Source organism: Rhamphochromis longiceps, linkage group LG18 (assembly GCF_057381845.1).
Source record: "Rhamphochromis longiceps isolate RC_006_pf linkage group LG18, R_longiceps_female_GT1.1, whole genome shotgun sequence".
Lineage (NCBI taxonomy): Eukaryota > Metazoa > Chordata > Actinopteri > Cichliformes > Cichlidae > Rhamphochromis > Rhamphochromis longiceps.
The window spans coordinates 10,284,786-10,309,207 of NC_140574.1; the positions used below are offsets into that span (position 1 = coordinate 10,284,786).

The 24,422-nt window shown below is 40.4% G+C and overlaps 1 protein-coding gene across 3 annotated transcripts in view; it reads left to right on the forward strand.

The window, feature by feature from the left end:
* st6galnac5a (ST6 (alpha-N-acetyl-neuraminyl-2,3-beta-galactosyl-1,3)-N-acetylgalactosaminide alpha-2,6-sialyltransferase 5a) overlaps positions 1-24,422 on the forward strand; it is a 71,251-nt gene that overhangs the window by 38,607 nt on the left and 8,222 nt on the right. The window contains exons 3-5 of one of the 3 annotated variants that reach the window (XR_014908476.1): positions 9,171-9,583; positions 22,070-22,177; positions 23,209-23,342. Coding sequence is in view for 2 of the 3 variants with exons in the window: in XM_085389314.1 (XP_085245440.1) it covers positions 9,171-9,583; positions 22,070-22,177 (521 nt within the window). In the remaining variant the exon portion in view is untranslated. The remainder of the gene's footprint in view (positions 1-9,170; positions 9,584-22,069; positions 22,178-23,208; positions 23,343-24,422) is intronic. The other 2 variants (XM_085389314.1, XM_085389315.1) reach the window with 2 other exon arrangements.

Below are 24,422 nucleotides of genomic sequence, written 5' to 3' on the forward strand. Positions count from 1 at the left end.
CTATTTTAATGAATGATAAAATTATGTATTATCATTTGTTGTATACACTGGATTAATCCCAGTGAGATTTATTATTTCTTTAGCCCAGAACAACTGACTTCAGATGGCTTTTTTCTGTTTGTTTTGCTTGGAAGATTATTTGTAATGGTTTGTTTCTGCTGCATATTTAGCCATGGCTGCACAGATTCCAGTGTCATTTTGGCTTTCGGTCTCACATAACTATTTTACCATCTAGTGAAAGATTTTTTTTCTTCAGTGTTTTCCTTGCTATGACTGTAATTGGACTGGTTTTTTTTATAGTGCTTTTCTTTTCTACTTTGATTTCCCTAGTCTAGCTATCATTCACATACATTCAATAATTATACAGGCTACACAGATACATGCAATAGGTCTAGGATGCCAGCCTGGTTCTGCTGGAGGTTTCTTCCTGTTAAAAGGGAGTTTTTTCCTCCTGTTGCTAAAGCATTTGCTTATAGGGGGTCATATAATTGTTGGTGTTTTCTCTCTGTATTATTGTAGTGTCTTTGCCTTATAATATATAACACCTTGAGGTGACACTTGTTGCCAAGCATACTTTGATATGCACATTGAAGCAGCCAGGTATTGAGCCCCACCTTCCTACAGCATCTTTACCAAATCAGTGTTTCAATTTCTCAATTATTAGCAAAACCCCTAGCAGGTCTTATTACTTTAATTGGTAACCGTTAGTTAAAATGTGAAAAAACAAATGTGCTATTCATTTCATGTGCTATTGGCAAAATCAGTGTCAGAGCCTTATGACACTAGTGTTAGCAGAGCTTCTATACAGAGGATTTGATTTCCTATTAATTCTATTACTTCCTATTCATTTCCAGTTTGCTATTATTCCTGTTTTATTGGAAATGGCTTCAGTTCACCGGGAGACTCAGGAGGTAGTTCTCAATGAAAAAGAGAGAATGGAGCTAAATGGCTAAAATAATTATTTTCCCACTCACAGCAAAATATTTATTCTAGCTTATTCAGCAATATTACTCATTAATTATCAGAACTGCAATAAAACAGTTGAGACTTGTATTTGTTTTTCTTTCAGAAATGTGCTGACATTCTGCCAGTTTGTGCTGATTAAAATTACAGCAGGACACTCGGTGGCTGGCCCTCTTTAAACAATAACTATAACAATACATTAGGAGCATGCAGTATATTCCAGCTGGCTGTGGTGACCAGTAATGTGAAATCAGTTTTTATGACCTGCAGTTGTGTTTTAAAGTGACTGAATATGCATTTGTGATGTCACTTATGCATGGGTCAATAGTTGGCTCCCTGGTCCTCTGTAAATGAAGCTTTCTATGAGGGCCCCACAGGGAACGGTTCTGGCTCCGTTCCTCTTCACCATCTACACTGCAGACTTCTCCCACAATTCCACCCAGTGCTTCCTGCAGAAGTTCTCTGATGACTCTGCAATAGTCGGCCTCATCACTGATGGGGACGACAAGGAGTACAGAGGTCTGACCCAAGACTTTGTGGACTGGTGCCAGCTGAACTACCTCCAGATCAACGCCAGTAAAACCAAGGAACTGGTGGTAGACTTCCGCAGGCACAAGCATTCTCCACTGCAACCACTGAACATCCAAGGTATGGACATTGAGGCTGTGGACAGCTACAGGTACCTTGGTGTTCATCTGAACAATAGACTGGACTGGACTCATAACTCAGACGCCCTCTACAGGAAAGGGCAGAGCAGGCTGTACCTGCTGCGGAGACTCAGGTCGTTTGGAGTGGAGGGCCCACTCCTGAAGACCTTCTATGACTCTGTGGTGGCTTCTGCTATCTTTTATGGTGTGGTCTGCTGGGGCGGCAGCATCTCTGCTGGGGACAGGAAGAGACTGAACAGGGTGATCCGAAGGGCCAGCTCTGTTCTAGGATGCCCTCTGGACCCAGTGGAGGTGGTGAGTGACAGGAGAACGGCGGCTAAGCTGTCATCCCTGATGGACAACATCTCCCACCCCATGCAGCAGACTGTGACAGCACTGAGCAGCTCCTTCAGTGGGAGACTGCGGCACCCACGGTGTGGGACGGAGAGATTTCGCAGGTCTTTCCTCCCCACTGCTGTCAGACTCCATAATAAAGACTTTAACTGATCAAGCACACACATCCATACATATGCAATAATACTAAGTGCAATAATCCTTTCTGTCATCGTTGTATTTTTACTCAGTTGTATATAGTATTTGTATTTGTATTCTATTTTTATCTATTGTATATTTATTTTATTTTATTCTACTGTATATAGTATTTTATTTTATTCTATTCTGTACAGTTGTGTACTGTATTTATTCTTATTGTATTCTAATTTTTGCCTCATAACTTTTGCACTGTCCACTTCCTGCTGTGACAAAACAAATTTCCCACGTGTGGGACTAATAAAGGTTATCTTATCTTATCTTATCTTATGTATCTAACTATGTTTTCTCGTTGTAACCTATCAGTTTTGGAATAAATGTGAAACTGGCAAAATTCAGTATGTGTACCAGCTACACACAGTCTACCTTCAAAAGCTGACTTTCTTGATCCTCAGGAGTAAAAACACTCATATATGTTGCTTGAGGAATGCTTATGTGGGTCGGTAGGACGAAAGCAAGTGCTATGATTCTTTAGGTGGTAGACTTGGCATGGCCAAAATAATCACATGCACAGATAAATATTTCGCATCTGATGGAGGCAGGACCAAATTATAGCTTCAGACAGCTGGTTTTGCTTCTACTGGCTCTGTAACGCCTTCCTTAATGTCTGTAATGTCTTTAAATTTTGCACAGCTACAGACTGTATCTCTCTCACCCCTGTGACACTACAGTATGAAATATGACCCATCAGTCATTAATGAGCCATGGAAGACAGAAGTCACTTTCACAGTCTACATTAGCAGCATGGCATGCGAAAAAAGAGATTTAAATTGACGTCATAATTTCCCCTTCGGCTCTTTTCTAAGAAGGCCTCATGAGCATTTTTTCCTCAAGCTAATATTAAGGTCTGACTGTTGTAGAACGCTTTCCTCTGAGGAGGCTATAGAAAACAAAGGGATCTTTGACAAGCCTAAAGGTCAGCCTGGAGGAGGCTAAAAAGGCTCTGCTCTGTTGTAGCATCTGTGGGCAATACCAGACAGCCAGACAGCATCCCGCTGGGCTGGATGATTGCTGCCTCTCATTGCTCACATTTACCGGCCATATCTTCCATTTCGCATCCTTGAAGTCCCCGCATCCTTGCTAAGCCCTCGCTCGTCCCCCAACCCCCTTCCCATCGCATTCATGCACATGAAATCAATAACAACACTTGAATGCTATTTCTCCGCTCTGAGAGGGAATGGCATACGTCAGACGTAATGGTTCAGCGCAGTGTAAGTATTCCTCAAGGGACAGAGCTGAGCAGGGGGATGGTGGAAGGGAGTCGGGTGAGGAATTAAAGCTGATTTCATGCCCCCTTAAGACCCATGTGAGTTTTAACCACCAATTATTGCCTGTGTTACCCATGGGCAGCCAGGGGCTGTGAGTGCTGACCACAAAGCCAATCAGGGTAGCTGTGCCACACAGTCTTTTTCAACTACAATCACACCGTAATCATAAGTGATTATATGAGTCCACCGCGGCTTGTATTCCTCTTTCCATTTAATTATACTCTCTTATATACTCTTATATATACTTTGCAAATGTCACTCAATAATGCCAGCCTTCTGACTCACACACAAGATCAAAAGGACATTAATATGACAAGAAATATATCTTGAATGGCAAACATCATGTTTATTCAGTTCAACACCAGACCGTAATGGCCCCCAAATACCCACCCAGCTATTCCGTTTCCTTCTTCACGCCTCCCCAGGTGGTCTGGAGCTGAACTGCTTCTCTCTTTCATCACCTCCACCATCCCTCAAAGTTAATCCCCCACCCAGCTCTGACAGCCATGTTTTCTTCGGGTCAGGTAGTCAGGCGGGTTGTGTGGTATGGAGGTACTGATTGTTCCTGCAGCCCCGTGAAGGACAGGCCCGGTGGAAGCGGAGTGTTCAGATGCAGACAGAATGAGGAAACAGAGGAGGGCGGCCTCCTCGCTCTGGGTTGTCGCTCTGGCAGGTTGAGCACAGATCAGACAGTGACTGGCTGTTGTCTGTGTGCATGTTGTTGTTTTTGTTCCTTTACTAGGACACCGTGGATGGATGGGCTTTAAAAAAAACACGGCAGGTTCACGGCAAGTCCCACAAGTGGGACAAGGTTATCCTTCATCTCTCTGAGAAACACCTTACTATAAAATAAAATAAAAAAAACGTGAGATGATTTTAAATGGAAGTTATTTATGCTGGAATAGTTTTATTCTTTTTATGGGTTGTTTTAGATTTAAACTTTCACCAAATACGGTTAGAATCTGTTTTGCAAAAATAACCATTGCTAAATAATCAATAGTTAGTTGCAAACCTTGAGTTTCCTTGAAATAATACATAGATAAAATTGTTTATTGTTGCTTAGTCATTGCATTGGCTTAAAAAAATCCAAACAAGCTCTCAGGATGTCATGAAGGTTTAATATAAGAGAGATTGAGGTCTCAACTTCTCTGTTATGTCCTCTTCTGCAGGGCTTAATTTGTCCCAGATCCTGCTAGAATAGGAGCTGGAGCCTCCCAGACTGGGACCGGCACTTATTTCACTGGATCCAGCACCTCACTTGTCAGTAATGAAATCTACCTGGAGAGAACTGGTAAAATGTCAAACAGACAATCAGATTTCTTCAAACCATTAGATTGGCTTGATTCTCAGCAGGCCAAAGTCATTTTGGCAGTTCAGACGGCATGGCTATAATTGCCAGCATGTTCTTCTTTCAAGGGCATCAAATATTGCAGTTTTGCCAAAGCCGCTGGCGTCTCAGAGATATGCGCAAGGTGTCCTTTGGCTTCGATACCTTGCCAGTATTTGACACCCTGAGGATGAGGACAGGTTCTAATAGCTGCAGCACAGTAGGTAGCAAAAGCAGTGCTGCAGAGAGGGAACAACAGGAAAGTGAAGGTCAACTAGAGGGAGCTGCGAACTGTAAACAACTGCTCGTTGTGAAAGTTGAGACTATTAAATGTAAATAACAATGATTTGTTTGCTGATGTTTTTTCTTGTGTAAGTGTCTGAAAAGTAGTTTTTAGGAAAATCCCTGATGTATCAGTGTTACTGTAAAGCCCGGACAATATATAAAAAAAAAGGCAACAATCATGTGATGCTCTATGCGCAAGCACCAGGCGATGATGTGAAGAAAAAACTCCTTTTGTAAAAGGAAGAGACCTCTGGCAGAACCAGGCTCAGTGAGAGGCAGTCATCTGCTCTGACTGGTTGGGTAGAGTGAGGGGAAAGAGGAGAGAAGAAAGAGAGGATAGGGACAGACAACAAAACACAGACTGTGTGAGAGATGAGATCAAATTTAACAACATACAGCCGTGGTGTATAAACACCTGGGGAGTGAAAAGAGGTGAGTGGAAAAGAAATGCAGAGGGTATCGCAGGAAGACCCCCAGCAGCCTGAGCCTATAGCAGGATAAGTAAGGGATGCTTCAGGGTCAACTGATTCCAGCCCTAACTGTATGCTTTATCAAAAAGGAAAGTTTTAAGTCTAATCTTAGGAGTAGAGAGGGTGTCTGTCTCCTAAGCCAGAACTGCTTCCGCAGGAGAGCGGGCTGGGAGCTGAAGGCTCTGCCTCTCATTCTACTTTTGGAAACTCAAAGAGTCACAAGTAAGCCTACAGACTGAGGTGATTCCTTTAAAGGCTTATTAGAGAACTGATGTAAGTGAAACAACAAAAAAGCATCTGCAGGTCATGTTCAGCTATGAAGACGAACATTTTAGACTTATCAAAAATCTTTCTTTGTGTGTGAAATGCTACCTTTTTAAATGAAATTGTGTGAGATGTTAAGAGGCCCCAGATACACACTGCTTTTGAGTAACAGTCAGGGGCCTAGAGTTTCGTGTTTACCAGTGTTTTGCAGTTTTTAAAATTATTGTACTCCCAACCGCCACAAAAGAAAAGCAGCTTTACTGCTGGTATGTAAATGGTGCTTTGACACACAACACCTACTCAAAGATTGTTAAAGGCCAAGAAGCCCCTCCCTCCCATACCCACTGGACTGAAAGGATTTGTCACCAGCGCTACAAACCACTGGAAATCGCCATACCTCCCAGAGGTGCCTCGGTTATTTTGTGGCAAGAGGGGGACCTACACAGTATTAGTCAGCTGGTTTTATTGTAATAGCTGATTGGTGAATGACTACTGGCTTAAAAGTAGACTATTTTCCTTTAAATTGTGCTGGAGAAAAATATGAAGTACCACTGAAATTGGATAAAATTACCTTTCACTCCCTAAAGAACTGCACAGTTTGTCGTATACCTACTGCAGAACGACTCCTCCCAGCCTTTATATAAAATAACCCTTTTATAGAGAAACTGTGGCTCAGTGGAATAGTTTTTTTTTATTCTGCTGAATTATCTCAAAAATAAAAAGATTCCTGGAAAAATCAGAAAAGCTTTTAATCAGAGCAGCTAGACTGTACTTTATGGTACAGCAGAAAATACTTTTTCTGATTTTTTTTTTCCCCTCATCTGTGTCTTTTCCCCACTGCTGGTAAGACAAAACATAATCAGGATTGGGAAATTCACTGAGTTGCATTATTGATCACAGCTTTGATCAGGTGTTGTAACCAGAAACTGATAAAAGAAAGAAAAACTCTTAACAGTCAAAGTTTAAATGTAGCATATCTTTTAATTATGTTCAAAGGCATTTTGTTCACTAAGGAGGAACAAAGGCAGCGATTTCAAAGACATAAATGATAGATGTGTCTTGAATTATAAACCATTTGTTGCATGAATCTTTAAATGGAGTTCGAATTTCAGGGGGGTTTCGAGGATAAATTGGATGTGAAAGATATTTTCGGTTCTTTGGAGTCAGCAGGCGCTCGCGTCCCATCTCGAGGTAAACCACAGTTTACCTGGACTTTATCGCCTCAACCCAGAACCACCATATTGGATGGGTCACGTAATTCCGACTGGAATGGAGAACCTCGTCCAAAGCATGCAGCTTATTTCTTAGTAATAGCCTGACCGAGCTCCCCAAAGAGGCCAATTCTGGCCAGCAAGGCCCACTTAAATGCTCCGTGAGACAGAGGAGGAGAGAATAAGGTCTATAGAGCCACTTAAAAGCCCCTGGGTAAAAATGGGATTTCTGACCTGCTCCGCTGGTGTCGCAGCTCTTCAGCCAGATTAGCTGTCAAAGCTCTGCCAGGTGGGAGAGGAAGGGCCAGGGGAAGACAAGAGGAACTGATGGATGCTGGTGCTGTTCTTGGTGATGATGTAGACCACCAGGACCTCATTAGCTCAACATTTCATCAAACACGATGGCACCAGTGTGGCTCTCTGTGCCTCCATCTATCTCTCTCTTGGCCCTCTCTCTCTCCCTCCTTTACATATCCTTGATTTCCGTACCTCTTCTGTGGTCCTCTTTTCGTTCCTGCCTCTTTTCCATCTTTCTGTCACACACCCCCCCCCTTTTTCTCCCTGCACCTTAAGGTCTCATTAAACAGATGAGCCCGCTCCGCCACTAATCTGCCACTAAGTCAAAGTCGGCAGATGACGACGATAATGGCACATCTTCCTCCACCCCCGCTCCACCCCCACACATATCAGGCTATTATCATTTGTTCTTATTAATGCCAAGAAAATGTAAATTTGTTATGGCTATAAGAGTGTAAATAACTACCACACGTATCAGCTGGGGTGATATTTCAGGGCACATTAGAGGGCTCTGCAGGGCTGGTTTGCATATCATTGATTTTCGGTGCAGGGGTGTGTGTCTGTGTATGTGTGGCAGTGCGGGGGGAATCACAGACATGCCCACAAATACATGCAAAGCATATGTGCAGCAGCTTCATACATACCAACAACATGCAGGGCAGCTTTACATATATCAATAGGGCTATGCAAATGATTTATGTGCATGCCGTAGTGAAAAAGAGGTCACACTTACATCAGCGGGCCGTGGTGTTGTATGTTTTTAGTCATAGACACAGATGTAATTTAAAATGAACAAGAGACCTATTCATTCGCTATTCATTAATTACTTATTTTCCTTATTCTCTGTCATATACTGTTACGCGGATGGATATTAGTATAACACATGGCCAAAGTTCCAAATATTAAAGCCAGTTTTGACACCCTTCACCATCCTTCCTTTATCAGAATTAAGCTGGCGTAAAGGGAGGGCAAGGGAGCTTGTTTATTTTATGCTGCACCATGGCTCAGCATGTAAAGTAAAATTCAAAAAAATGCTTCTAACTGTGAATTGTGAAAAGCAGCTGTATTAGAGTCCAAAAATACAAGCCTGGAAATGAACATAATCCGCTGCTTTAATAATAGAGCAAAAGAAAAAAGGAGCTCTGCTGTGGCAGCTCATATATGGACAGGAGCAAGAAGAAAAACACCATCTACAAAGTAGAAATGAATTCAAATAAATATGTTCATGTTGTAAATACCCTCATGTTCATCAGGCAAAAGCAGTATTTATGCTATCCTTACAGCTGTCAGTATAATGGTGAATATTGTTGTGATAGTTGTTTCTATTGACATGGTTGTCCTGTGTGCTGTATTTTTTTAACAATATAATGTTTTGTGAGTTTCCCATAAAGTATTGCAGGTGATTTTCTGCATCTTGGTGTTGGTTTTGGAGGTAAACACACATTTTTCTGTTGTGTGGGAGTGAGAGAAAGATTTAAGGTGAATCCTTTATAAGACCCCAGGGTTTCTACCAATCGCAAAGCAATATGACAAGCTACATATACCCAGGAGGCTCTGTCGCTACCCATTTGTCAACAAAGCATTTTCTGCCTCAAATACATTGTGAAGCTTTTTACCAAAGTTCCCCTAGGTGTGCATTTCTGTCTGCTTTGCATTTCTCTGTATAAACCAAGGCTAAACAGAACTTCACAGCATTTTTGACTTGTGGAAAAAAGAGTTTGTAGACTTACAAACAAATAACTGCAGAAAACGAACAGAAATTCTGCTGCTGTGCTTCAGGGGTATTCACGGAAGGATGTGGAAGCCAAATATTGTGAGAAAGTTCATGTTTGCTTACTTGGTTTTTTTTTTTTTCTTCTTCTTCTTCTTTGCCCTCTTCTCTCACTCAGCCTCTCAGGATGCACTGCCACACCTGCACCCTGGTGACTAGCTCAGGTCACCTCATTGGAGGCGGTCGAGGTGAAGAGATCGACCGGGCCGAGTGCGTGATCCGCATGAACGACGCTCCCACCGCCAGAGGTTACGCCCGTGACGTCGGTCACCGCACCTCCCTGCGTGTCATTGCACACTCCAGCATGCAGCGGGTCTTGAGAAGTCGCAACGAACTGCTCAACGCCAGCCAGGACACAGTATTTATCTTCTGGGGCCCCAGCAACTACATGAGGCATGATGGGAAGGGCCTTGTGTACAACAACCTGAGGCTCATGAAAGAGGTGCTCCCCAAGCTCAAAGTCTACATGATCTCCTGGCAGAAGATGCTGCAGTTTGATGAACTCTTCAAGAAGGAGACCGGCAAGGACAGGTGAGGGCGTCACTGCATCAGAACCCATCATCATCAGGAGTCTAATAATAGTTCAGCTAAAGCTATAATTTAATTAATATTTAATCAGTTTTATAAAGTTTTAATCATTCTGCCCTTAAACAAACTTAACAGGTTGATTTTTATAGTTTGTACAAATGCGTTATTATCTGATCAGTCAAACGTTCACATGTCACTATCCCTGTGGAAATCAACCATATGCCACTAGGCTGTAGTCCCTCCCACATACTGTATCGAAAGCAAGGAAAGATTTTCAGTCACTACCAATTTCATTCACTTGTGTGATTCATCTGACCTTCAGGGCAGCACAGTCAATACTTTTCAAGCTACAAGTTTCACAGCTTCTTCAGCTATTACATCAGCAGAAAATTCAGCCATATTTCTCTTGTGAATTTGTCCAAACTTTTCCAACGCATAGTGCACAAAGATTAGTAAATTGATGAATTTGGTGCACGACTTACCGACGGCGAATGCTTTACAATGAGCTCATGTTACTGATAATGATGCTGGAATAGTGTTGCATTTTTGTTATGTGGAGTTTTTGCATTGCAAGAATGCATGCGGGACCAAAGATATGTTAACTTTGGCTTCTCTTGTTTGTCTGTGCTGTTGTTGGTCCTTTAGTTGGGCTTATGTAAAAGACAAAACTCACAGTGCAAAGAACATCTTGTAATGGAGTGAAACCAAATGCTTAAAACTGTCCTCTGCAGCCATCGTTTGTTCTTCTCAGCCATCTTTCTTTGATCTTTGTTGTCTTTTGAGCTCCTTCATCTTTATTGTGAACCCGTCTCTGATTTTTCCGTTTTCTGTTCAAGCAAACTTTTTATCCAATCAGATTTCAACCTACACATAACATTTGAGTCACAGACAATGCTGTTTGAGGACTATAAACACGTCTTGTTTGAACTTCCACAATCCTTATTTTTGTGTAGGCTGAGAAACAAAAGTGGGACCATAAATCTGGCCTGATCCAATTCAGAGCACATAGTCTATAGTAACTATACCATATGCCTTCTCCCAAATAGTCTCTTTTATTCCAGCACCGTATGAAAGTCAGCTTCTTTTGTGTTGTAAAAGTGTATATGTCTGTCAAACCATGGCTATGCATTTAGTAATACAGTACGTACCATGCTTGCAGGAAACCCTTAAACTAAATGGACAAGAGTAGGTGGTTGCAAAGCATGCCTCTGCATTCATAATCCGTGTTGTGTTTGAAAAACAGACTTTAGCAAGTAAACCTGGATGTCATGGAAACATGAACGTGCAAGTTTCTCGCATAAAGAAGTCTCAGATATTGTAATTTATTTACAAAACTACTTGAATGGGTCTCAGAGGGATCTACTTTAAAGTAGTAAAGAAAGGAATGAAAGTGACAAAACAAGCTTTCACTTTCTTTTGTGTGGTGTCCTAATGGCCTCCTAAAAATTACCCCGAGTTTCAGTTGCAAAATGAACAGTGTTAAAGGACTCCGTTTTAATGAGTCGGAGATGAGTTCTCAGCCCTGTGGCCATTAACTCTTAATGAAAACCCACCCATACAAACACTGTTTGTGTCTCCGTCGCTTTATCTGAGCCTTTGTTTGGGGTGTCATCGGAGATTGAATCTGACTTCAGCTTAAGATAGATGCCGTGGGGGAAATCGCCAAGCAGAGGATTTGGTGAATGGCTCAGACATCAATCCTTCAGAATCTGTGCCTACAATCATGGTAAATGTTTACAGTGAGCAGGCTTTCTCTGTTATTGTTCGTATTTACAGTTTCTCATCCTTTCTAGCACCAGGCATTAACATCAGTGAGAATTATTCGAGGTCCTTTCTGCTCCATGGAGCGTGGAAGCAGAGAGAAATAAAGCCTTAATATATTAGTGTATATCTTTGTAATGCTTGAGATAAAAATTTAACAGAAGCTCTGTGCATGCAAAATGTCTCGTACCTTTATGAAGCAATATTTTATCTAATTTGGAAAATGAATCCCGTGTTATTTAAGAACTGGGAGCCTGTGGCCGCAGCATTAAAAGCAGAGCTTCTGGGTAATCAACCGTGCAATCGGCAACCCTGCAAGCTTAATTGTAATTATGGGTTATGCCTTTTCAGTAAAGAGAACTAATATGGTTTAGGATGATGCCACATCCTGCAGTTTTTAATAACACATACAGAAGAGAGAAGGGAAGCAGGTGTCCCTCTGCATCCTTTCTGGTAAATTCCTAGAATGAGCCTTAACTGGTGATTAGAGTCAAATTAGTTTTTGAAATAACTTTTTTCTCCCTTGTCTGTGTTTTCTGTTCCCATGATGCTTTGTGGTAATTGTTAACAGCCCAACTGTGGTTTCTGCTGGAGCTAGCTGCAGTGTAAAATATGATGATTTGAGATAGGTCACCTATCAAAAAGATCTAGGTTGAATCCCTTTAACAGTGCATCTTACATCAAACCTTGGCAGTCGTATTGAAGCGCGCTTTGATGGCTTATGAACATTGGTCAAAAAAAGGAAAAGAGAAAAGCCACAGCAGGGCAGCTGTGCATCAGAGAGCAAGGAGACAGCTGGAGCAGTGGACAAATTACATAGCTGTGAAGAACAGCTGAAAGGGACTCATTTATAAAGCTGACTTTTGATCAGTTTTGATCTTAAGCAGGATTTACAGTAAGCAGAAGCAAAACTTAACTTTGAGCTTATCTTAAAGCAACGTTTTGACTTGTAATACGTTTTCTGCAGGTTATGTAGAGGTGTTTCAGTTTGGGTTGTAAACACGGTCTGCGGTGACCTTTGTAGTTCTGTCCTTCTGGCCAACTCCCCTTCTTCTACTGCAACATTACGCTGGTTCCCAAAACAAAATAAAAGGGTCTGCTGCAAGAAATCTGCCAGTGATTGGCAGATGAAGCCTGCAGATCTGTCCACAGTGTTATTCCCGTGGAAATGACCTAACATTGTGTGGCTACACAATTCTACACACTTCTACATAATGTTACATACTTTGAAATAAAAAAGTTGACCCCTAGAGTGTTATTGGGAGACATTATTGGTTATGTTATGTTTGTGACTTTTAAAAAAATTCTATGTTGCTAATCAAGGTCATGGAAATTACCCTCAATGGTTCCTCGGTTATTTAAAGTAAAATATTTTCTACAAAGTGTATATGTTAAAGATGTAAGAAAAACTTATAAACTCAAAGGAACATTTTTATTGACTGAAAATGCTCACAAATGTAACACAAATATAAAAGTACAGTCCTGTCCGGTCGTCTAGGCAACCACTTCATGTCACTTGGTGAAATTTCATAGACTTGATTGAGCGTGTGTATACACCTAAGTATAGGTTGTGCTATCCTAAAGCATGGTATTTGACGGGCTGACACAACAACAGTCTCCGTCTTTCCATAAAAGAGCAGAGCAGCAGCTGCAAAAGAAAAGAGTGCATTTTAACAGTAATAGTGAGGATCTTCTAAAAAAATTAAAATAAATTATAGATATAAATTTTAAATATAACAAGAAGTAATTAAATCAAAACTAAGTAAGTCACAGATTTCAAATTACTAAATCAATTAGCAGTAATACGACTCACAGTAAAATTAATACCAATATATTAAATTAAATTATTAAATGCATCTGATGTATGTCTGAAAATCGACTTGCCAGTTTTAGGTGACGATATGGTCCCACCACTTTTCATGGCATAAAGTTTCACTAATTTCTAGAAATACTACATAAACATCATATGTCAAATTTACCACTGTTACTTTCGATGTTATGGTCAGTGATGTAAGAGTAGATGGGGTGAAAAACAGAATTTCCCAAATTCCAGAAGAACACTGAAGTTTGAAATGCTCCAGGCAACTTCAGATTGTTAAGATGCATTTATGTCACTACCTGTCACATCACCTGATTTTTGCTGACTGGCTGGGACAACTCCATATACTTCTACAACCACAGAGAGGTTTGGGGAGGACAATTTTGATGTCTTTCACAGTTACCACATAGGGTTCTCTGCCAGATAAAGCCTATAGAAATCAACAAGGCTATTTGCTACAGCGACGATATAATCCTAAATTAAGTCTTTATCCTTGTTTGCCAACCAAAGATGTGTTGTCCTTCATTGCCACCATTTGATCTACCAAGAAGTTGGGTGTTCTCTCTTGATGGTGTTGCAGAGTAGACAGAGCAGGCAGCAGATAGCAAGCCAGATGAGATGGAAAGAGGAGGGATACATGACAGACAGCTTGAAAGGCAGATTGACAGATCTGTAAAGATCACGGGCTCGAGGCTGATTGGCTCAGAGCCCTGACAGATCACTGGACAAGAATAGTGATATTGACATTTTGAATGAGCAAGAAAGAGCAACAGTGACAGCCCATATCAGTGCAACTGATATTTAAGGTAACAGTACAGATCTTCTAAGTTGAACTTACAAAACAGTGAGTGGAAAAAAATTTAAGTTGATTTGAGATTTATAAGTTACAAGTTAAAAGTGATATTTTTAGAGCGTGCTTAAACTGAGATTTGTATGCCTTTTTAGAAATAAGAGCCCAAAACAAAGAACCTGTGATCTTTTGATCTAAAATTTGAGAATATTCAACAGGCCCAGCAGTGAAAAAGCTCCCTGCTAAATGAAAAGAATAGGACACATTTACAAACCAAGTAACCTTTAAAGGCCATGCAGACACCCACACGTTTCCACTTATTTTGGATGATAAGACTTTTGCTCAGGTTGAAGGTGGGCAAAACCTTTGCTGTGACTCATGAAATGTCACAGGACTGCTTAAGCTATTATGACCAAGATAAAGGTGTAATTGGTCAAACAAACAACACAAACTGATGGAAGAAAAGTGATGTGCCTCATATCAATGCATGCGGTGTGGAGATTTCCACTATTTCTACATAGATTTTCGTTGTTTAAAGACTTCTGCTCTCACAGAATTGAAGAGTGCAGTCTAAAGTCTGAACTTGAAGTCAATTTACAGTCCAACACCAAACTGAAGCGAGGATTCAGGTTTGCTGCTTGTAGGGAATGAACATTAGAAAATACATATAATGAGGGGAATGTACAGTAGTAGGAAAAGATTATATGTGGAAGCAGACTGCAAACAAAACATATTCAGGCCACATTATTGCTGCCATTTCCATGGATATAAAAAAGAGCGAAATACAAGAGAAACTGTGATCAGACAGAACGTGATGTGGAAGTCAAGTAGATACAGAGGCGACTAGAAAAAGTGAAGGAGTTTAAATTAGTAATCAACCCTAAACACTGCAATCACTCAGGATGAAAGTGTCAGGTATAAATAACCGTGTGCACACACAAAATGAACTCAGATATTTTTATACTTTTTCTTTATAGGAGTGTTATGAAATAATGATGCTTCACAGATGTTTCAGCTTGAACTTACAACAGCAAATCATACCTGTATGTGACCTTCACACAGTAATAACAATAATAGGCTCAAAGACAGTATAGCTGCTATATATGTATAGTAGCAGTCAGTGGTCAGTCATTGTGGTCATTTGGGGCTTTTAATTATTTTTTTAAACTTTTCTTTTCCCAGGGTTGAAAAATAAACAGCAACCATCTGTATTGGCTTTAAAAATCCGAATTGGATGCACAAGTTTGAATTTATTTAGGATCTTCTCTGATCCACACAGACTCAAAAGTACAGCTCAAATATATCCATACACTCACACTAATATTTGGTTAAATGTCCCTTAAAAGCTTTTTGGTGGCTATAAAAATCATCTTTGCAAGGTGCAAGTTCCTAACATAGTTTGGGCTGGATATTTGACCAGCTCTGCTTGGCATAACTGGTGAAGTTCATTCAAATTTCCTCGATTTCCTGGCACCAACCTGGCTTTTAAGTGCAGTCCACAAATTTTTAAAAAGGTTGAGGTCGAGGCTTTGGGACGACCATTCCAGAAACCTAATGTTAGTGTGTAACAAAGTTTCAAGCATCTATAAAAAATCTAGGAAATCATTAAAAACCCCAAATTACCATGACATTCATGATCATAAACTTCTGACCACAATTGCACAAATATAACTAAAAAACCCAACTCCATCCACCCCAAAGAGATTTAACAGTCATTTCTCTTGTTAGGAATGAAATGCAATGGAAAGCAAAATCTTATGTTGAAATATAGAAATGTGATTTTAAGACTCAAAAAAGAAAGCTCAACGTGCAATTAAACTTATAGCTACATGTGTACCTTTTCTGGATTTGCAATCCCAAACCATGTAAACATGAGAAGCAGCACTGCTCTCCTTCACAGGGATAAATGTGTCGTCCCACTCACAGCTTGCCTCAAGTCCTTTTAAAAGACAGTCATTGAAGCTAAGAGCTTGACATTTCACACCACATTATTCATCAGCATGTTCATAAACAAGGAAATGAGGAAGACTTCTTAAGTGAGATTAGCTGCATGCCTTCTGACTAAGACCTCCACACATCCACCACAGATTGGTTGGTGTCAAAATGCTGTGCTTTGAACTCTCAAAGTTTTCTAATTTGCAAAAGAAGAGCTTGTGTGTATGTAAGCCTGTGTGTGTGTGTGTGTGTGTGTGTGTGTGTGTGTGTGTGTGTGTGTGTGTGTGTGTGTGTGTGTGTGTGTGTGTGTGTGTGTGTGTGTGTGTGTGTTTGAGAGACAGGGCTGTTGTTATATTAAAGCCCGGTGGCCATGTTTGCATATCAAAACAAATCAGCATGTTCCAGACAAACTGGGTCCTGTCTTAATTAAAAGAAAATGAGAAGCCTGTGCTTCTTCTGCGATAGCATCACTGGGTCGACAGCGTTGTCTGCTGCATGGACAGACTCTAATAAAGCAGCAAGTCACACAAAAGGGTGTTGTCACTGTTCATAACACTGTGGCCAGTGTGGGCCGATTGATTTGGTGGGTCTGGATTGTTCAACCACATTTTAAATCAACATCCATTTTGTGGTGCGTTTTTCCAGCAAACACAAAGCTTTATTGGACCACAGAGAAATAAGGAGTGGCTGTACCTGAAGAGGTTGTTTTTTTTTTTGCTTGATTTGAAGGAAGAAAGCAAACGAAGACTGGGTTTATAGTCTCTATTTACTGTAGCTGTAGTGCATGTTTGTCCTCCGCTATTTTTATTTAACCGAATGAGCATCTTCAAAAGTTCCCACTGTGGAGGATAAAAGTAGCAAGGCAAAATATTTCAGACGTTGGTGAAATCTTAATGTCTGTACAGAGCTAAGAAAAATATTTTACAAGTAGTTTTTAGAATGATTTTTATTTTTTTAAGGGAAAAACAACAATCCAAATCTACCTGGCTCTTTGTGAAAAAGCAAGCTTCTTTGTTTTCCTGCCTCTCACTTTGCAACTGGTCCAAGAAGATGACTGCTGTCCCTGAGCCTGGCTCAATTCAATGTTATTTATATGGCACCAAATCACAACAACAACCGCCTCAAGTCGCGTTATATTTTAAGGTAAAGGCCCTACAAAAACACAGAGAATACCCCATTAATCAAGCGACCCCCTTTGAGTAAGCACTTGGCAAATAGCGGGAAGGAAAAACTCCCTTTTTAACAGTAAGAAACCTCACTGCAACTACCTTATAATATGTCACATTCAAATGACTGGTTAGCTGGTACTAGATGAATAAAACTGAAATGAAGTGATGACTGTTGTCTCATAGGTGATTGATATCAAGCCAAATAAACACCTTCAACTCTTTGTTGTGTTCCTGAAACAATATTTTGAAGTGGATCCCTTCTTTTAAACACTCATTCTTGTTGATTTTGTCTTTCAGAATCTTTCATGAAAATTAAAAAAACCAGTGAAGATCTCTGAATGATTTATTAATTATTTCAGTGCGGACCTCGGCGAGATTTCCCTTAAATTTCACAGCAGTCTACTCCTTAGCTCTCCGAGATGTTTCTTTTTACATCAAAGTCTGACCGACACTGGACCACAGCTTGTCTAAAAATGCATCAAAGCATAGACTTAAAGCCTTGCCATGACAAAACAGCAGGGTTTAACTTTTTAGGTACGCTCTAGGGTGCTGTCTATAATGCCTTCTCATACACTTTAAACACTGATAACATTTCCTCGCTCCCTTATTGCCTTCCCAGGAAGACATTTCTCTGCCACTTTCCTAAGAAAGAGAAATGCTCAAAGTTTAGGTGTTAAAGAGGGCTTTCTTTCAGCATTTTTGCTTGACATATACCCCACAAGCCCACCCCACCCCATCTCCCTGCACTGTTGTATCTGTGAGAAAACAAGGGAGAGAAGGTCTGAACACCTTTTCAAACAGCCAGGTAAACCCTCCACTCCAAATGTGTCACCTCATCAACAGCAGGCGAGCAGAGTTTCGAGATGCCTGCCTGGTTGTTCTTGTCAAGACTTTTCTTATCAGGGCCCAGGCTTTGTTTCTCTGTCTTGCCAAGTTAAAGCCTCGGATGCTGCGGATGCTGATGCATATGTGTGGGAACAGACAAGAAGGAGTAACAAGCTTTGAGAAGCAGCAGGGTGATGAGGCCGGTCGGGAGATAAGGAACACATGCTGTCAAAGTGCTCTCAAGCAAGAGTTTGAATATGAACCTGCTCACTTTTCCTCCGCCGCATCATTTTAAAACTATAATGAACTGTGCTTGGAAAAGAATCAAAGGAACGAGTGCAGAAAATTTTTTGACACCTTTACCGTGTAGCATCCTGTTGGTTCAGTATAATGATCGCAATGTGTGCATAACTAAATCGCACCAGATGTGGTTGACATTCACGGTCATTGTCACTTTGATGATTGGGATTTTTTGAAGCACTGCGGAGAAGTTGATGCATGTGATGTTGAGGGAAAGTTTTCAGAAGTGATGAAATGGTAGAAACTCTGCATTCAAACTGTCACTAGGACAAAATCTGAGCCAAGATGAGAAACAGAGCCCTGTGGCTACACAAGTAAAAGACCCCCAAATCTCCTACAGTGGAGTAAGACATCAAAAACTTAAAGAGACACATACTGTAAATGACCACAAACCATACAGCAAAGTTGTTTTATCGTTATGCATCTCCTAGAGCTTTTACTATATGTTTGCAGATGTTTTGTGTCATTTTGCTTCTGTTTTTTTAGGTTTTGTGACTCTGCCTGAGGGGTGTTCTATAAAGAGAGATTAATGGGCCAGAGTTTTCAGTGTCACAACGGTGCATCCCTTTTTACCTGGCTGGATCACTATGGTAACTTATGCTGAACACATAATGGCTCCGGAGCAGGTTATGTTCAGAGCTTCACTTTAATATTGTGTGTAAATGCCACATTTTCACTCATTCTTTTCCTGACTGCAGGCAGTGAGTGGGAGATGGATTCCTTTCTTTGACTGGGTATTTGCCTGCATTGAGTTGGTGATGCAGTTGACGTGTAAATATAAATATATAAATAAATATAAGTAAATATATTCATGGTGGGGGATAGTTTAATTGATTAATCCAAAATTGCCCATAGGTGGGAATGCGTGAGTGAATGTGAGTGTGAATGGTTGTCTGTCTCTATGTGTTAGCCCTGCGACAGACTGGCGACCTGTCCAGGGTGTACCCCGCCTCTTGCCCTGTGACAGCTGGGATAGGCTCCAGCACCACCCGCAACCCTGAAAAGGATAAGCGGAAGCGAATGGATGGATGGATGGATGGATATTCATGGTGCAAATTTGCTGCCAACTTGCAGATATTGCAGGTAATTGATCAGTCTAATTATAGGCTATTTATCACTGGGAATATTAAACCAGCACAGTGGTTTCTGTGTATCCCTCATTATGGAATGGAGCTTCTCAAGTAGTCTGTTATGTTTGATGTTTCACACCTGTGCAGATGTCACATTAGACGAAAACCTTGGAGCTCAGAATAAGCGGTAAACAAATAAATGAAACGCTGAATTCACAAGATTAGATGTTTATGTCGGTATTCCCCTCTTGCCTTATTTGCAGCGCCAGTATGTCGTTCACATTTTATATATATTTTTATATTCTTTATAAGACCTCTTGCAATGTCTCAAACTGGAGTAGGTGGCACTTTGTTGGCCCATTTTCTGCAGAAGAAGAGTCGCATGACGAGACTGCCTCTTTTATATAAGCACACTCAGAAACTGAAGCAGAAAGCCTGGGAACCCATCATCTCTGAGTAGGACTTCAGTTATACTGACTGGAAACAAACTTTCTTTGTTTTACATATTTTTATGTAATCTTATGGAGTAGTTTCCTTGCTTTGCTTTGTACTTTTGCGTTCTGCATCTCCTTGTAGTGATGTCATGGCGGGTAAAGGCCAGCCTTGTTGGCATGTTCACTAATCCATCTGTGGCTTTACTTTTTAATTGGTGTTAATTACTAAATTATTAGCAGGCTAAACCAAGTTGGTTATCATAGCAAAAACCACACCTGCGGTCAGCAATATGTTGACATTAGCATTTACTGTCAAAACAATTCACTTTTTATCCCATCATCTCCCTACTTGCATTGAGTACACGTGACTCCACCAGAGCTGGAATTGCTGTTTTTATCACCAGAGCATTGTATAAATGCAATATGCAGGCTAAACTTGTTTTGAAATCTAAAATTAATGGTGACATTATGCGAAACAAATTGCCTAAGAACATCAGACAAAGTCGGTGTATCCTCAGCTGACTCATTTTCACCATAAGGTTTTCTTAGCTTTGTTTCATCTGCCAAAATTATGCATACATTAGAGGTTGCGTGTCTTTATAGTTTCCTCTTATGCCTGCCCTTTGTAGTTGTGTTGAACTTTGAATTATGAAAGAGGAAAAGCATTTAATGCATTAGTTAGACCACATTTTGCCTCATTCACTGTGCTCCATTTATTTTTTTCTCATAAAGCTTCAGTAAAAGTTGCAGTGTTTATTTACCAAAAGCCATCTAAAAGTGCATCAAACACTGAGAGATTAATGCATCCACTGGTTACCAATAACAGTTCCCATTAGGATAGTTCAGCTGTTCAGCAGGGGAAGCTCGATGAGAACCACATTTGAGTCTAATTCAGCTTAAGGATTCAATTGTGCTGTAGCACAAACCTGCTACATCAGCTCATATTTGAATCACTTCACAGTGTGTACGAGGGAGCTATGATGCATTTTCTAATAAATTTTCATAAGTTGATTTGATGAATTCTGATTTTTGCAAAATGTTTTTGGACCACCGCAGCTCAACTCATCTGCATGAATTTTAGTTGGAAGGGATTACAGCTGTGGCTGCAGGCCAGCGAGCTGGAGATCAGTATCATTGTGAGGTTTTGTTGCTACTATACTGTGAAAATGAGACCATGCTGGTAACGCTGTGAGGAAGCACTTGGTCACAGTGAAACTTGGGTACAGTTTTCCTCCCAAGACCGCTTTGGTACTTTGCCTTTAGGTTAGCAGGGTCATTCTCAGGCCTTTTCCTGTGTTGAAATCCTTCAGAAGCTGAAAAACACATGCTTCATACCGCAGCTAAACAGATTTTTAGTTTCATTATTAATCAAAAATAAAAAGAGCCAAGAACAATTTGCAAGAAGGTAAATGATTCATGCCACACAACAGCAAACAAATAGCTGGGGTTGTGTTTGTTTTTCCTAAATGAGGTTTGTTCAGCTACAGCTGAGGTCGATGGGAATTTTGTTACTTTTGAATATTTTTCATAGTTGCAGTGTACAAGGGCAAAGGTCGAAGGTTCACCAAAGTAGCTGGGCTTCATGCTCTGTTGGAATATTTTTGTTTGAATGAATTTATTTAATCAGCATCCAAAGGTCATTTCCAAAGATCTGCTGTGCTTTTATACTAGAATCTAAATGAAAAGCACTGCTCTATAAACATGTCAGTGCAGCGATATTGTAAACTTCATTTGAAAATTGAACCAAAATTATTAAGCTTATTTTCATTTCATCTTCAGGTGTAACTTAAAGGTTTTCATTGACCTCTAGAAGTGTTGCGAGTTTCAGTACACTGGAGACCATCAAATCTACACAAAACCAACAAGGAATTATTTTAAAAAGTATGATAGTAAGGCAGCATTTTTTTTTCCAGTCCTGTGATGGAGTACATGTTGGAGCACATTTAGATTTTTTTAAGTACAATGTTAATATTTCATTTAGTTTTTTTCATAACATCATGTCTGATTAGCGGCCAGCTCTTTTCTTCCTGAAAGCAGGCAGATCGTTCTGCATGCTGAAGGTATGTCATCCAACTATCGACACTTCATGCAGAGCAAGGCTCTTTTCTGATTAAGGATTTGATTATTTGACAGGGTTCATTTGTACCAGTCGATGCATAAGATGGATTTGTATTTTAATGAAGCTGTGGGGGAACTTGAATGATCTTGCAGCCAGGAATATCGACCTCAGGATTTAGAGAGATCTTTATTCTGCCCTAATACGCCAATGTGAGATTTTCTAATGATCTATCCAAGTTTTTCAGTTTTCATCCTTGTGGTCTCCCATGCATTAAATCCATCTAACTATCTTCTTTCACCCCCTACATCCTCCTCCTTTCCTCTGCAGGAAAATATCGAAGACCTGGCTGAGCACCGGCTGGTTCACTATGACCATCGCCCTGGAGCTGTGTGATAGGATCAATGTCTATGGCATGGTGGCGCCTGACTTCTGCAGGTGAGACAGTGGAGCTGAAAGTCAAAGATCATCACCAGCTCCACCAGCAAGCACCATCATTGAGATTTTTTTTAAAGGAGAGCCATAAATGCAGTAACTTCAAATATGAATTCATAGCAGCTGGCCTGATAAGAAAGATTAAAAACTAAATATATTAAGACAGCTGAAAATGAAATTTCAGTGTGGCTGGAGAGGGTTTTGGAATACTTAAATTGCTTGTGTATTAGTACATAATAATTCAGTAAACTGACAAGTATTCATAATGTTGAAAGAAAAGACAGAGTCCTGGGTTTTCTTCTGTTTCAGAAACATTATTATAGAGCCAGTGCCTGTTAACAGAGGTGTTAGATTTATACTAATCATCCAAATACAATGTACAATTTCAGATGGGGGAAAAACGACAGTGAAAGGATTTTCACTAATACAAAGTGCCTGGTCAAATTCCCTGCTATTGCATTAAAGCTTGAGTCATGCCTCCCTTTGCTTTTTCTGGCTTTGTCTACCTTTTTGTGCTGATACATTTGGTTTGTTTTCTGCACCATTCAATATCCCCACAACAAGCTTTTTACTTTTTCATTCGCTGCAGTGTGGCATCAATAAAAATATCCAATAATTGACCGACACACAATGGATTATCTGGTCCCGAGGCTGGGAAAGCACACATTGGTCGTGAACTCTGAATACAGACAACTGAAAAGCTGCATTGCTTTATTGCATTTAAAATCCGAATGTTTTTGTCCTCCACATGTTCTGTATTATTCAGTATGCAAATACAAGAGCACCCAGCGATGAACTGGAACATGCGTGCATGAGGGATAATGCCTCATGTGTATCCTGAAGGCAGGCATATTTTACCAGAGTGATTTCTGTTTGAGAGATGCTTTTTGTTAGGTCAGGTTAATGCATGTACTATAATGCTGATTAGATGATAAGAAGTCATTTTGTTGACAAGCAGAACTATATATTGCCATCTTATGAGGACCGTGTACTTTCAGTATATACTGACTAAACACTTGCTTTTCTTTCTTCAGAACTGGCTTTTTCTTTGGGCATAGACTCAACACGGTTCCTCTGAGATATTGACATGACAGCATCACACAGCATCAGCAGATTTGTCAGCCGTATATCCATGATGAGAATCTCCCACATCCACTACATCCCACAGGTGCTCTATTGGAGTGAGATTTAGTGACTATAGATGCCATTTGAGTGCAGTGAACTCACTGCCATTTTAAAGAAACCAGTCTGAGTTGATTTCAGCTCAAACTCAAATATCCTGCTGGAAGCAGCCATGGTAACACCGTGGTCATAACGGGATGACTATCCCAACAATACTCACGTAGCCCGTGCCATTTAAACAATGCTCACTTGGTACCAAGAGGCACAAACTATGGAGAGAAAAGATCCACCATAACATTACACCACCTCACCATCACCATCACTGAGAGTACAAGGCAGGATGTGTCTGTTCTTTCATGTTGTTTATGCCACATTTGACCCTACCATCCAAAAATCAAGAAATCGAGGCAACATTTTTTCAGTCTTCTGTCATTCAGTTTTGGTGAGCTCATATGAGCTGTAGCCTCGGGTTATTCTTATCAGCAGGCAGGATTGGCACCCACTGTGGGCTTTCGCTGCTGTAGCCCATCGGCTTCAAGGTTTGATGTGTGGTGCATTCAGAGATGCTCTTCTGCATACTTTGGTTGTAAGGAGTTCAGTTACTGCTCCCTTACTATCAGCTCAAAGCAGTCTTTGCATTCTCCTCTTGACCATGTCTACATGCCTAATTTCATTGAGTTTCTGCCATGTGATTTGCTTTGTAGATATTTGTGTTAATAAGCAGCTAAAGAGGTTAACCTAGCAAAGTGGCAGATAGTGCCGGTGTCACTAAAATGCAGCATCTGACTGTTTCTGCTGTCAGACAGCAATCTCGATTCAGTGCAGTAGTTTAGAATAAAATTTTAGCCTGAAGCAGATAAGATTCAGACTTTATGTTTTTAAATCGCTCTTCTTGAAAGTTCCAATTAAAGAAAATCGGGGACTCTTTTAAACAGTGTTTAACAACATTGTTTGTTATTGTTGATAAGCAGAGGTGGGACCAAGTCATTGTTTTGCAAGTCTCAAGTAAGTCTCAAGTCTTTATCCTCAAGTCAAGTCTCAAGTAATGTCAGGCAAGTCAGAGTCGAGTCTCAAGTCACTGGTGTAAAAGTCCGAGTAAAGTCACAAGTCTGAAATTTTGAATTTC